This window comes from Anopheles stephensi, chromosome 2 (assembly GCF_013141755.1).
Source record: "Anopheles stephensi strain Indian chromosome 2, UCI_ANSTEP_V1.0, whole genome shotgun sequence".
Lineage (NCBI taxonomy): Eukaryota > Metazoa > Arthropoda > Insecta > Diptera > Culicidae > Anopheles > Anopheles stephensi.
In genome coordinates this window covers 86,079,667-86,093,804 of record NC_050202.1, presented here as the reverse complement: position 1 = coordinate 86,093,804, position 14,138 = coordinate 86,079,667, and the positions used below count along the sequence as shown (strand labels likewise).

Genomic DNA, 14,138 nt, shown 5'->3' with positions numbered 1-14,138 from the left:
TGGCAAGAGCAAAAAAAAAAAACAAACCACCCGAGTCCCGTAGCGTGTCATTCCAACATGGGTTTGGCAGGTTTTCAAGTGAAGTGAAAGTCAAGTCACAAGTGGCCGGAACAGAGCGACTTGGACAAATTGCTACTACTGAATGGCTCAATCGTTGGCTCACTGTCTCACTGAAAATGAAGTGGTTCATTACGGTTGGTAATCGTCGGTAGGTTGGGTGTGTATGTGTGTGTGTGCGTGTGTATTTGAGTTATTTTTTCTCACTAAAGTTGCATGACGAGTGGTGGAAATGATGCACGATAAATCGTGGGCAAGGGGGATAATTTGGAATTGAATGATCACGCTTATGGCACACTCCTTTTCTTCGATTTGAAGGTGCTGGCCAAATTGCGATGGAAATGATAAAGACATTCTCTGCTATGGAGTATTCAATATTTTTTATTTTTTATTTTATATTTCTAGTTGGACGGCTTGACGCCATATTGACAGTATTCAATATTTTTCAAATATAATTATTGGAAAAGGTTTTGAATTTTAGTTTAAACTTAAACAATCTAATAAGATTTCATTTAAGAATGGATTCGAAGAATGGGCTTAGCATAGCAGACAATAAGTATACAGTAACTTAATATCACAGTTTCGTTCCTGATTATGATCAGCGGAAATCCTACAGGAATATTAAAAGCTGCGCCTAAAGTTATGCAATCAGTAAAACTTCTTTCAAATTTCTGTCAGAGAATCCTTTTCCGAATGGTTTCAAGCCAATGATTAAGTTTCGTTTATTAATTATAATTATCATATCTAACTCCATCCACGGAACGTTACAAATGTCTATCATTATCTCCAATTCCCAATAGTTTTACGAAATAAATTTTAACTAAAGGTCCAAACATTTTCACCAATAAACCACTGTGGTTCGCTCCCGTAAATTGTTTCCCACTACTCCCAGGACTGTGCTCTAGGTCGTCATTTATCAATGCGTACCGGGTTTTTTTCAAGCAGCACTATCCCCAGCCCCAGTCCCGAAAGTCTCACACTTCAAGATGGATGGTACCGAGCGTACATAAAAGATTGAAGCACACCTCAATCATTGGTCCGTTTATCGTTCCAGCCAGCGGAAGCGGACCGTCCGACAGGAAAGAATGTTGCCTTTGTAAGACGTCGAGGGAGACATGATAAATATTTAAAACTCTCGAGTCCAGAAAAACCTCAAACCGTACCTGAGCTGAGACTAAGCCCTGGCGACATGACAAATGTTTAGGAAGCACCTCAAACAAACTGCCCCCCGGGGGCACATCATCTACCGTTGGGAGGGGGTGGCAAAACGCAATGGAATCAACACCACCACAGCCGCAGAGGGTTCTGGTTTGTCCCATTAAGGAAAAATCAACAGCATCATCATCCCTACAGTGCCTGAGGCCAAATCTTTGCTTCGAATGCGGGCATGGCATACATACCTTACGGCGTCATCAAGGAAGCGTCCGCTGCTTTACCTTTCGTTGGTCCAGTGGATGAAAGGATTCTACTCTCCCCCACACTTCTTCCCCCTTCCTCCGTCCCTCTCCCGATCACGATGCTAGCCGATGCTTCACTTGAAGTTTTGATTTTGCACGCCTTGGGCACAAGGTTAATCCTTTGGATGAAAAGGGTCGTTTCCTGAGCAGACGGCTTTTTATTTCCACTCGAGTATGAGCGTGTCGGTGTGTGTGTGTGTGCGTTTTTTCTTTGCTCCTATGCCTCTTCACCTCTCGCCCCACCGCTACGCTATCACTCTCTATTCATTCAACAACTTCTAGTGCTTCTTATCCACTACCGACTGCTGTACGTTCTGCATACAGCCGGCACTGTTTCTTTTCGGCTCACTCATCCTCGATCAAAAAGACGCTTCACGCTTATCGCCTATCCACTCGTAAGAAGAACGCACCTCGTCGTCGTCGTCGTCAACAGCACTTAGTTGCCCGGGAACTGCAGCCTCATCATACCCAGGGAGGCTTACGGGCAAAAAGCGGGCCTGGAAGTCACACACGAACGCGTTGGAGAGCGGATGGGAGATGTTTGAAACCTTCTTCACCTTTCACGTTAAATACTTTCCACTCGCACGCCTTACACAACACAAACGAACACACGGAAGTAAGGAAACACTTTTCAACATCAAAACACACACATGCACAACTGGGAAAGCTTCGGTGGAAAACCTTGACTTTTCCCTTTTTCTGGTGGGAGAAGCTTTCAGATTGCAGTCCCGAAGGTCTGTTCCCGAGTTGAGGAGTTAGGGACTAAAATGTCTCCCAGAAAGTTGATTCCCTTGATAGGGTTTTCCGGGGGTTGTCCGGTGGTCGGGCGTAAGGGAACCCGAGGGTCAGGATTGATAATTTATTGCATTTCTAATTTATGCCCTTTCGATACGGCAAGAAACATTCCGTGGTAATGTTGCTTTGTTGCTGCCTCGCTTCTAGACCGGTGTCACTTCGATTAGGGCTTCTTACCGTGGGCTAGGGTTCCACTTGTCCTTGAGCAGGAGTCTGAAAGAAGAAATAAAAATAAAGAACGTTTTTATTCACCATCAACCGGGGAAGCAAGCAGTAAGCAGCTACTAACACCATCAGTAACGCGTTGCGAAAACATGGCACACACGATGTGCGACACAAGTTTTTATGACCCTCTACCAAGAAGTTGACCCAAGCTGTACGAACCAGCAAAACGAGCAACAACAAAAACCGAGTCTTCAAACCCTCCGCGTCGAACGATCGACCTCTCAACCTCAGTGTCTAAAGCTGGACCTTCCAATAAGCTCTGGACGGGTCCACTTTCTCGGGCGTCCTGCATCGTTGCAGAGTGGTGAAGAAGTTCGAAATCATTTACCACACCATTTCTTGTGCAACATGATGACCGAAGCGGTTTTTCACTTCACTTGTGGGAGATCCATCCCCAGGAAAGTCAATGCCCTTCTACTTCCTTCTAAGCTTATCGTGAGAGATCCCTCTTGAAGAATATCGTTTTCTTTGCTTTTCTACAGCCAAAAAAGCTTCGAATAACACACATCCGGAACGCAACGACGAAGCGACGATAGAACAGTACGGTCGCGCAAAAGGTTCCGTAATTGATGCGACTTTTCGACAGCCCCAAAACCAAAAACCGTTTTGTTCAAAGGGAAACCACCCCCCCGAAAAGTCCGACAGACCATCGTCCTCGCCGGGGGTTGTGATTCGGTCGGTTGCTTTTCTTATTTCTTTACGGTCAGGTGGACTTGCCTATTCCGGGCGCGTATCCGTATCACCGGCACCGGCACAATGGCCAAAGTACCAGTTCCCGGTCCGATAGTGGGGTAGAGATCGGAAAAAATAAAAGGGTCGAACGATCGGTCGTTCAAACAAGGGCGCATACCGATACGTTTCGAGGAAGAGTTTCGCAGTTCGGTGTGGGAGAGAAAGCGAAAGAGGGCGAGAGCTCACCACGACGGAAGTGATTTGAGCTGAAGCGCTGACCCGAATGTGGAATTGTGCCATTTATCAGAAAATGATTACTGTCCCAGCTGGCCCGTGAGCCACTAGCCACCGGGACAAGAGGATTCGTTAATGGGATGGTCCTCTTGGTGGATTCGGATAAGCTCCGGGTCCGGGTCCGAGCTCCCGGTGGGCACGATGATCGATCCCGAGCGTCACCGTTGTAGTGGTGGTGACTCATCAATAATTCAGCTCAGTGCCTGCCACCAGCAACAGCAGCAGCAGCAGCAGCTGGTAATAAATTCCATCCGGCCCGTTCCTAATCAGTTTCATTTGTCGGACAGTTAGTGAGATGCGAGCGCTTCTGTCTCGGCAAAATAGCCTCCGAAAAGGGGCGGAGAACGAAGCCTTGGGAAAGTTGGCTAGTTTTCGTGGTGTGATTTTATTGTCGAGCGGTTGTGTATTCTTGTTTCGCATCACACAAAATCAAACACCGGGCGGGAACTATTTTTCCCGTCCTGCCTTGGGGGTGCGTGTGTTCACACCTTTTTAGTCCCGCACACCATTAGCGTTCGGTCGGGGGTTTTCAGGGATCTTACGCGTTGACAACTGCGAATCCCTCATCAGGCAGAACCCGCGCCATGTCGCTTACTAATTCATGAAATGTCCATCAAATTGTCATCAGGCGTTGGCTTACGTTGGACGTAACCGGGACAGCACAAAAAAAGAAGCAAAAAATAATCCCACCTGTCGTGTGTCGGTGGTTGTCCCCAAAAAAACAGCACTCGAATTAGTAAAGCCCCGTTTTGTGATGCGCTCTGAGAAACGCGCCTGGCTTGTTCGGCTCGGTATTGAAAGTGAAATGGAATATTAATTATGGTTGTTTTTTGGGCGAGACACCTTCGCTTGCTCCTGGCAAAAGCATTCCGGTTACTTGTTTTATTATTATTATGCCATTGCGTTGTTTTAGGGTTTGCCCTCATTCCACCCGGTTTCCGACAAGCGAGAACTTCACGGTCCCCGGGTTGAATCATTCATAGTCTTAAGTACACTTTTAATTTGCATTTTCCTTATCGGGAAAAAGGGACTCAACCGACCGGGAAAAGCATTGCGGGTGAAAGATTCGCTCGGTTTACTCGGAGGGACTCAGAATCCGGCATCCATTAACCATTGTACCATGTACAGTGAGATTAAAAACTGGAGATCTAGCTGACATGGAAGATCTTCAAAGCCATGTAATCTACGTATTTTTGTTTTCTCATTTTTTTTTTGTTTGGAAAATCTCAGTTAAACAGGTCGTACACTCGGGGACGGATTCTTAAAGCATTAGATATGAGTAACGTGGAAGGATCTGCTCGAACTATGTATTGCGCCCGAATGTATGCACTGCAAGGTTTTGAAGGCCAAGCGACCCAAGAATTAAATTAACAGATTTTATCGCTTTCATAAAAAGCCCGGTCACAAGCCGCAGTAAATCGGAAAATTGTTTTCCACGTTGTGTGGCACTTCAACCCCGAGGATGGCGAGCGAATAACCGACCAACAAGGGGGGGTGGCAAAAGTCGTACTTTGTCTCCTGCAGTGTTTTGGGTCCCCTTTTTAACCGAAAAATTTGCGCATTTTCTTACCAGGGAAAAGGGTTCCGGATAACGATTAGGGTGGAGGCATTGTTAAGCTGTCTCGCCGTCCTTAGTCTTTGGGGCCGCCGCCCTCCTCGGTACGCCTTGCGAAATACTTCAAGAAATTCAAACGCGGCAGTATTGTGTCGCGTTAGTACGGTATCGCAGCGGAACCATACTTTCACCTTTGATCCGGGAGGAATAAAATTTAAATTGAACCAATAAGAAACCGTCATAAATTTGAGTGGGATCCTCACGCACGGGGACCTCCGAATCCTTGTGCCAATGGCGGGCTTTAGCCGGGGCACAAACCACCCCTTTTTTAAGGGGTTTTCGTGGTAATCTCGGAAGCACAGACGAACGGAAGGATTCAAAGGTTAGGCTCACCTTCATGACTTAACCGTGCTGGGTTCTCGAAATTCGAGGCTGATGCACTGCTTATCCATCCCTTAAGATAAGAAGGTAAGAGTGCTCCAGTAGTAATCTTATGAAATCCTTCCTTTTTTCCAAACTGGACGACACAATAAAGCTGACAGTTTTGCTACAGCTCAAATCAGTCTCATCAGCTCCGGGTGAAAACTCTCTGAAACCGCCCTCCATGACCTTTTTAGAAATTATTTACGGAAAACGCGAGGTCTGTATTTTGCCAATTTAACTCACCGGGCATTGATTGCACTCGATGCGTACCACACATCCGTCACAGTGGATTTCCGCCGGTCGTTGACTCAATTGCACGTCTGTTGCAATGAATTTTTCAGTGCGCAAGCATAAATCAGCCAATCGATCGGATGGCGCGTTACTGGCTGGTGGTTTGGGCAGTGAGATGGTTTATTTACGAGACGGCAAGTGTGTTAAAAACAGGAGGGCGAAGCAGACAGCTGGTAAGCAAATGAGGGTCCGGTAGTGCTATTGGATGAAAATTTTAGCACCGAGTTTTCCATTTCCCATGCAGGCGGCACCTACATTGCACGCTGTTTCATATTTTACTGTTCGATGCGGGTGTAATGTTTTATCAAAACCCCGTGCCTTAGATAACAATGGTGCTGGCTGTAAGTGTTATTTTATTGCGCGGCGGGTATAGCGATGGGGATGGTCGAATTGGTCGATTTCGCAATTGAATATTTTGGTTTATATCCCGTCAAATTTTCCTCAACGCACCCTCGGAAACCTCGGTTTTATCGGGCTAGCTGCACCGTTTGGAATGGCTTTATCATAGCGTTTAGAGTGGGAAATGAATCGGAAAATGCTTTGTGTTTCCGGAACCGGGCGGCGTAACAAAGCGATTTCCATTAGCGAAAAATCCCTCATGTGCATAATGTGCGTTGCTGCTATTATCAGCAAACGAGCGCACCCCGCTTGGAAAACGTTTTCCCACGGCAAAGAACCCGAGATAATGATCCCGAGATCGGTGGCAAACAATTTCTTATTCGATCAAGTTTTCCACAAATGATTCGGTTTGCGGGATGCATTCAAAAACCGAGCATCTCCATTTGCCCATTAATATTCTAACCGTAGCTCAGAAAAATGTTTCTCTCACTACGGCTAAACCAGCTAAACGATGGCAAGAAGTCAAATCATTCGGAGAGGGACTGATTGATGGGATTCGATGGTTGCACTTCACAAAGCAGCCCTCGCCCGACGACCGTAATCGTGTTCGTCCTAGGGTCAAATAATCTTCACTCGTACATTTATTTGTCACATTTGTCACAGGGTCGGTTTGAGAATTCTTTGGGTTTTCTTTCCGGACCGTGGGCCAATTCCATGCTCGTCGTTCTCGTTAGGGGTTGATGTTTGATCTGGGACTGAAAATAAATTTGTCCCCTCAACCGAGCTTCCAGCGCTGCGCACTGTGCGTTAAATGAAAAGCGTTCCAGCTTCAGCTATTAAAATAACCGAACGTCAACGGAGCGAAACTACCGGACAGAAGCTGTCATCTAATTCGGTTGAGGTTGAAAGGATTCGCTCCTAATTTCATTGCCTTCCCGAATCGCAATTACAGTTACAGTTTGCCGCATCGCGCCGTCCGCCAGTCTGTCCGATGAAATGAAGCTAAATGGTGTACGCAGCGTTACGCCCGAAGCTCAAGGAACGAGACACGATGAAAGGGAAAACGGATTGTGTGGGAAAAACTTTCAGCCAATGGGGCTCGTTCAGGAAAACCCCGAGCAAGACCAAAATCTTCCCAAAAACTGAAGAAAATTTGTTCGACTCAAGCGATTCGAGCTGATTGAAGAAGGTGAAAGCTCATCCCTTGCTACTCCGGCTCTTTCAACCCAGATCGGACAAATGGAAAAAGTTTCGGGCATGTTTTTACTTTTACTCCCCTTCTTACTTCCTCCCGGATTTCCCTCCCAACCCAACTCCCGCCACCCCGTTGGTGTGGCCATAAATAAAGCTATTCTCTATCGTTCCGTTGATTAATCCTTCCGATTTGTGAAGCATCGTTGTTTGGGACCTGGCATCGAGCCCTCCGAGCGTTACCGGGCCGTGGCAATGCGTGGGAAAAATCGGGTTTTGTCTTGTGGGTAGGCTGAGGATGGGAAAAGCGTCCGGAACAATATCCACATTCCCGGGGCCAGAAAATTTTGGGGCTTTGTTTCATTTGGCTGATTATCGTTAATATCTATTTACTTTCGATGGATGAAGACCGGGAATGGGGTGAAGGAGGACAAAGGGGGAAAGAGAGGAAAGACCGTCCCATTTTCACCGAGGACGAATAGAACCTTCGAAGGAGACAGAAAGTAACCAAACTCAATTATGCGCCTTCCTGTGTGATTGGAGTGTCTTTCGAAATTCATTTCCTCCCGATAGGAATGTCAATTTCCTTTCGCGGCAGTAATCGTTCGGGGCTGGGGATAGGTGATTTTCCGAGGCTTTTGCTTTTACCGGAATGGTAAAATATTTTCTATCAATTTTTTAGTGGAAATTGTCTTTTCTTCCGACCCCTACAGCAGCATCCGCTCATGCTCTACCTGCAAAACCCATTCCGGAGCAGCTAAACGAGATTGCTCGTTGATTTCGTAGTTTATATCCGCGAAATGAACTGTCCTGTGCCGTACTGCATCCTTAACGTGCTGGATGCCTTTTCGCGGGTGAACGGGATACTTCCCTGCAGGCGTAGTTCATGTTGCCAGTCGGTCGGAAATATGCAACCATCGTTCCCGGCAGTAAACCACAGCTAATAAGATTGGAATCTCCGCTTGCGGAGCATGATGCCGTGTTGCGGGTTGCATAGACGGCTTCCGGCTGCCGTGGTGTTTCCGAGCAAATGATGGAACATGTCGCCCGTTCCGTCCGTACGTCAGACCGCTGTCAATGTGACGCCAAAACCGAACGACGACGACGACGATCCAACGATGTGGAAATGGAGATCGGGAAAAACGCATTATCTAAATTGAAAGATAATTGCATTTGGTTCCCGGCGTCCTCCCCTGGTGAGTTCCCAGACGCGTCGCCGTGTGACATTGTGTCGGTAATCGGTCCGTCCCGGGCACGGTAAAACCTGACCGGGGTGGTTCCGTCTTGAGGAAGGTCTTTTGTTTGTACGCGCATCGAGAAAATAACCAAACTCACGCCACTGCAAGGCAACGTACAGGATGAAGCAACTGTGGGCTCCTCCTTTAACGACCGTTTCATTTGCTCCGGTGGCAAGCCCGGGCAAGCGGGGGTCGGATGGACCGAAATTGGCCGCCAAGTTTAGTCGCATGAAACATTAATTTCATGGTCTCGGTCATCAGTGGCAGTTCGAGCGTCGAGATTTACGGTTCCCTATCGAAGCGCTCACGATGCAGCCGATGAAATCGTTCTACCTGTTCTCGAAGCTGTTCGGGCTGTGTCCGTACCCGCTCGACACGACGGTACCGGTCAATACGCGGGCCAGCTACGTGAAGCAGCTGCTGCCGACCTACACGGTGCTGCTGCTCTACTCATCCTGTCTGGTGAGCATCTTCTGGCAGAGTGGCAACACGTCCGACATTTCCAACGCCGCTAATTGGATACAGGTGAGCCACGGACGAACGAGCCGTTGGGTCTGGGACTGCCACCGCCGGTGGGACAAACCCGAATGAATGTTTTAAAGGGCGAGCGTAGGAAATCAATTTTATCAAACGGACAATACCCAACTAGAGTTTGATGAGCTTTCTGAAGGAGCCGGATAGGAAAATGGATTTTTCGTCGTGCTCGTGGCTTAAAGTTTACGATCAAAATTAATTGAATTACTTGTAGATCGTCTCGGGAAACCAAGGGAAATGGTGGATTTTGGAGAATAATATTCTATGTCTTGAGTAGGATAACTACTCGAAATATTCGCTTCTTGATCCACCTAGACTATTCTAAAGTAGCATCGTTTATAATAGTAAATAGTATTATATGTATAATACAACTCATATCGCAGGACATCAGACGGGAAGTATGTGAATAGGTTTCTCTTCAATATCGTTGAGATCGATATTTCATTATGCATCACTAAAAGCACCAATTGATAAATTCCTTAAAATACCTTCTGAAAGTTTGAAATGACTGTTACTTAGAATTGCATACATTTAGGCGTTGCTTCTGCAACTCGTGTTACAGTCTAGATTTCTTTTTCCTACTGCACTGAGTTCTTTTTTCTTCTTCCGTCGCACCCATTAGGACGTCTGGCACAAAAAATAACTCCAGACGTTTCCGTGACCTACTGAAGCAAGTTCTCAATCTGTAATTATTAACTTCTAATGGAGTAGCTATTAATCCAGACATTAGTGTGATTTCACCCCGAAAACTTTTGTTCTTTCTTTTTTCCCGAAACCAGTTCATTCCCAACTCGTTCGCGTACATTTTCTCGCTCGTCTTTGCCATCCGGCATCGCACGATGGCGAACGAGATCCTGACCACGTTTGCCATCTGTGATGATAAGCTGCGAACGCAGTTTGGTATTTCCTTCACGATGCCAAACGTCAAAATGCGACGTGTGTCCATCCTGGCGTGTATTGGTGAGTATTTTCAAGGACGTCGGAGTGGTGATACCCTTCGCAGTTAAGTGATTGCTAAACCATGCCCGTGTGACTGTACTGTGAGCGTGCCCAAAAAAAGAAACGAGAACGACAAAGTGTACAAACACAAAACCTCATCAAGCGTGATGTAACGAGCTGAGGACCGGGAATCGTTCAACCGCTGCTAATGATGTCCATATTCGATTCCTTTATTTTCAATGCCATTCGAATCACTTGGCACACGCGGGCTCGCGACAGTCACGATGACCTGTGGCAGTACTATCGGTGCGCTGACTTATTTGATCGGAGTTAATTGGAACCGTATATGGACGTTGCTTTATTGGATCGCTTTCTGTATGCCGAAGGTAAGAAGCTCGTTTATCGTAACCATGCGCACCAGCCCCGCACGCGGTCCGAAATAAAGGTAACGAGGAGGCACCACGAAACCAGCTTAAACCTAGCAACCGTCACTCTGTTATCGGCCTTTGGCTCAGTGATTAGAGAATTGTACACATTGCCATGGGTTGGTGGGTGAGGTCGCCGGATGCCCAGCATTAGGGTAGGTTGTTTTTGGGAATGTTTTATGTTTTGTGGCCAACTACCCGTGGGAGTGACCTGAAACACCATCAAACGGGATGGTTGTTGTTTGCAATGAAAAACTGCTGGCATTAAGCTCGAAATTGGCTACCGAATCCGTAACTAAGCTGTGTCAAAGGACACAAAACAGTCGACAGGTTTGCATTCATTTCACAGGCAATTAAGTCATGGTTTAGTTGTTACGGGTTCTTGTTTTTGCTGCCTCGAAAGCTTTTGCAATTTTTGTGAATGGAAAAGTCTTGTAAATGCTCCCTATCTGAGTGGTCATTTTTTCCACGAGCACTGTCAGATGCATTTTGTGCCCATTTAAGGGAGCTCTCTAGCACTTCGTCCAGGCTCGATAAAGGCTTCTCGGCCCCAAAAGCCAGTCAACAAAAGATCGGCGCAACAGCAAAAAAAGCCATCAAACGCCCAGAATTGTGCATCAAAGTGCACGGGAAGTTAATTACCCTGATCGAGCAAAGCTTCCCAGAAGAGTACTTCGGGAAGGATCAACGAGTAAGACCCATTAGAAGACTCATCGTACGCATCGGATTTGACTTTCAGATGAATGGCAATAAAAGTCTATTCCAGGGCGATGGAGTTGTTTTTTTTTTTCACGTTGTGTCGATGTTCCTAATCGCTTGGCCAGCGAAAAAAAGAAAACAGCGGGCCATACCGTGATGTGGCAGAATTGGACTGAAAACCGTTTTTGTATGGAAATGTGCAAAAGCCTACCGGATCGCTTGCACCATGACTTGCGGCATGACGCGATGAATCTGCTTTGAAAGCCCGCATTGCGTGCTGATGTTCGAAAGTCAGCATAAATGATGGTAGGTTTATTAGCGAATCCTTTTTTGGAACATAAAGGAAAAATCATATTTTCTTAAGCGCTTGGGTGATAAATGTGCTCTCGAAAATTTTTTGCTTTGTAAAGCGTAACGGTGTAAAGGCAAATGGTTTTTTTTGTGGAATAATTTTATTTGTGTATTTTCAATTTATCTTTTCTATGCTGGCTCAACGAACCAGTTTGGATTGCTTCTGTTCAGTTTCCAGTTCGCCGGCTGCATCCTGTATCTGTCGGATCGTGCCATGCTGCTGCTGAGAGGCATGAAGTAATCAACCGTGATGCACTGTGTTGTACATTTTTCAACCCCTATCAACTGCATCACTTTTTTAACACACTTGCACTCACAGCCCAATTCGAATCTCATCACGCACGCGATTGCATGTGAGCACGGGTGTCCGTTTCCGGTATTCATCCCCGGAATGACCTTTTCACACACACACTGCCAATCACACACACGCACGTGCTATTCACCGTGTTGCACCGAGCAACCGAAAAAAAGAAACCCCAGTTAGCTCGAATGATTCCAATTTTTCCACCCATCTGGTGAATAACATTTTGCACCATTCTCCGGTGTGTAGTAATTTTCCGGTTGGCGTGGAAAACCTGGCACTGCAACCGCAGGCAACGCACGGGCACGCCCAGTACAAAACGCTCAACATGGCGATGGGCGGCGGCAACCATCTGCCGAGCATGCACGAGGGCAAACTGAACCGGCTGACCACGCTCGCCACCATCAAGATCCGGGCGATCAGCCCGCTCGACTCGATACAGCACATCCGCGAGGTGGTCGAAATGCTGCAGGACCTGTCGGTCAAGATAAACCACTGTTTCGGCAAGCAGGCCATCTTCTCGCTGCTGTCCGCCTTCACCTGCGTCACCGTGCAGCTCTACTACATGCTGAACCACATCAAGTCCGGCTTTACCGCGTCCCGGTCCGAGATCTATGCGCTCGCCTCGTGCAGCCTGCTGTTTCTGCACGGTATCGAGTTCTGGTCGCTGTTTACCAGCGGCGAAAACGTCCGGCTCAAGTGGAAAAAGGTGATCAATTTCCTGTTCTTCATGAAGTCCAAATCGTCCGACGATGACTTTCGGAACAAGGTGAGTCGGGGGGCGGTGGTGCGTGACCGGACGGTATCATAATTAAAAATCGCGGATATTAAAACCGTTCCGATCTGTTTCTTCCGGTTGCGTGCTTCCGGGTTGGCCGCATAGGTGGACGATCTGATTTCGTTCATGGTGACAAATCCACTCGAGTTCAACGCGTACGGTCTGTTCCCCATCGATCTGTCCGTGCTGACGGGGGTAAGGCACCGACACCGTTCCGCGGGTCAGAATTTCCGGAACACGTAATTAATGTTGCTCTCCTATCTCTCTATCTCCCTTGCTTCCACCCACACACACACACACTCCCCGACAGATAGCTTCCTCCATCACGACGTACCTGATCGTGTTGATACAGTTCAAAATTTCCGAGGAACAGTCCAGCGGCTATGACGATGATTCGGAGGACAAAAGTCAAATCCAGTACTCGGCACACTAAGGATGGATGGCGGGCCCACTCGATGGAAATTGGATAAATGGCGGTTAGCATGGGCCATGTGGTTGGGTGGTTGGAGGTCTCGTTACGCGTGTTCTATCATCGATCGATCGCAGCTAACAAAGGTGAACATCTTTCACACCATCTGGTGTAGTTGAGGCACAAACGTGAAATACACGGCAAAAGCGTCCATTTGAAGTGTGCGTGAAAAGTGAAATTATTGCATGATTAATTTGATTTAAATCGGGATACGAACTTTATTGCACAAAGAAATAAAGGAAGCCATTGAATAACAGCTGAATAGATAGCTTCTTATATTAATTTATGATAAAAAACTTATTTTCACATCTTAGTTTTTGTCTTTGAGAACTAAATCGAGATTATAGCTATCTTGAACATTTTTGATATAAATTGCCAATACCATAACGGTTCAACCTTGAGCTCAAATTACCCTGTTGACTAGACTTCTTACTAGAAAGCAATTTTTGTGCTTTTTAACAAAACTGATCGCAAGAGAATACGAATAAAACAAATCTTCATTTCACTTTCATCTTTATTTTTCTTTATTTGAATCAGTTTTCATCCGTTTGAATTTCAATTCAGAGGTGTTCAGTGTATTGCATAATTTTAGGGGCTTAGAGATACATAGTCGGAATCATGCAAACTGCATGTTAGGAGAGTTTTTTTTCAAAACAATCATTGTCTACCTTATTCTTAATACTTGAGGAATATAATAAAAACTATGATCTTTTTTTGAGTATATATCTGTGAAAGAAATAAAAAAAATACTCAAATTTTATGAGATTTTAAATAAAGCTTAAATTGCAATCCGCATCCTGGCCAACCCATCCAGCCCTGTTGTAGATTACACATTTTGTTTTAATAACGCCGATTAACAAGTCCTTTCATTCTCGTTCCTTAAGAAACACGGCGGGTACAACCACTTTAATGTAGTGTTTAACGTACTTCACCAACCAGTGATCATTTAATTGCTCTCGTTACAGTCGTCCTCCCGCTTCTCTCTCAAAGTGCAACCACACCACCGCACCAGCACGTGTGCCACTGAGCATCAGACGAATGTGCGTGGGGAATCACTTGCTTAGGAACTATGCACGGCACTAAGCACCGGTAACAATGATGAGTG

General features: G+C 46.3%; 2 protein-coding genes across 5 annotated transcripts in view; one reads left to right on the top strand and one right to left on the bottom strand.

Moving 5' to 3' along the window:
* Nucleotides 1-14,138, bottom strand: part of LOC118504940 (dipeptidase 1) — a 123,796-nt gene that overhangs the window by 74,175 nt on the left and 35,483 nt on the right. For 3 of the 4 annotated variants that reach the window (XR_004905374.1, XM_036040035.1, XM_036040036.1), the window contains exon 3: nucleotides 1,458-2,522. The gene's annotated coding sequence lies outside the window, so the exon portion shown is untranslated. The remainder of the gene's footprint in view (nucleotides 1-1,457; nucleotides 2,523-14,138) is intronic. The other variant, XM_036040037.1, reaches the window with a different exon arrangement.
* LOC118504938 lies at nucleotides 8,813-13,284 on the top strand. Its single transcript, XM_036040034.1, has 7 exons — nucleotides 8,813-9,062; nucleotides 9,851-10,031; nucleotides 10,290-10,396; nucleotides 11,637-11,722; nucleotides 12,036-12,555; nucleotides 12,670-12,759; nucleotides 12,875-13,284. The coding sequence occupies exons 1-7, from the start codon at nucleotides 8,847-8,849 to the stop codon at nucleotides 12,995-12,997; spliced, it is 1,323 nt and encodes a 440-aa protein (XP_035895927.1). The 5' UTR covers nucleotides 8,813-8,846; the 3' UTR covers nucleotides 12,998-13,284.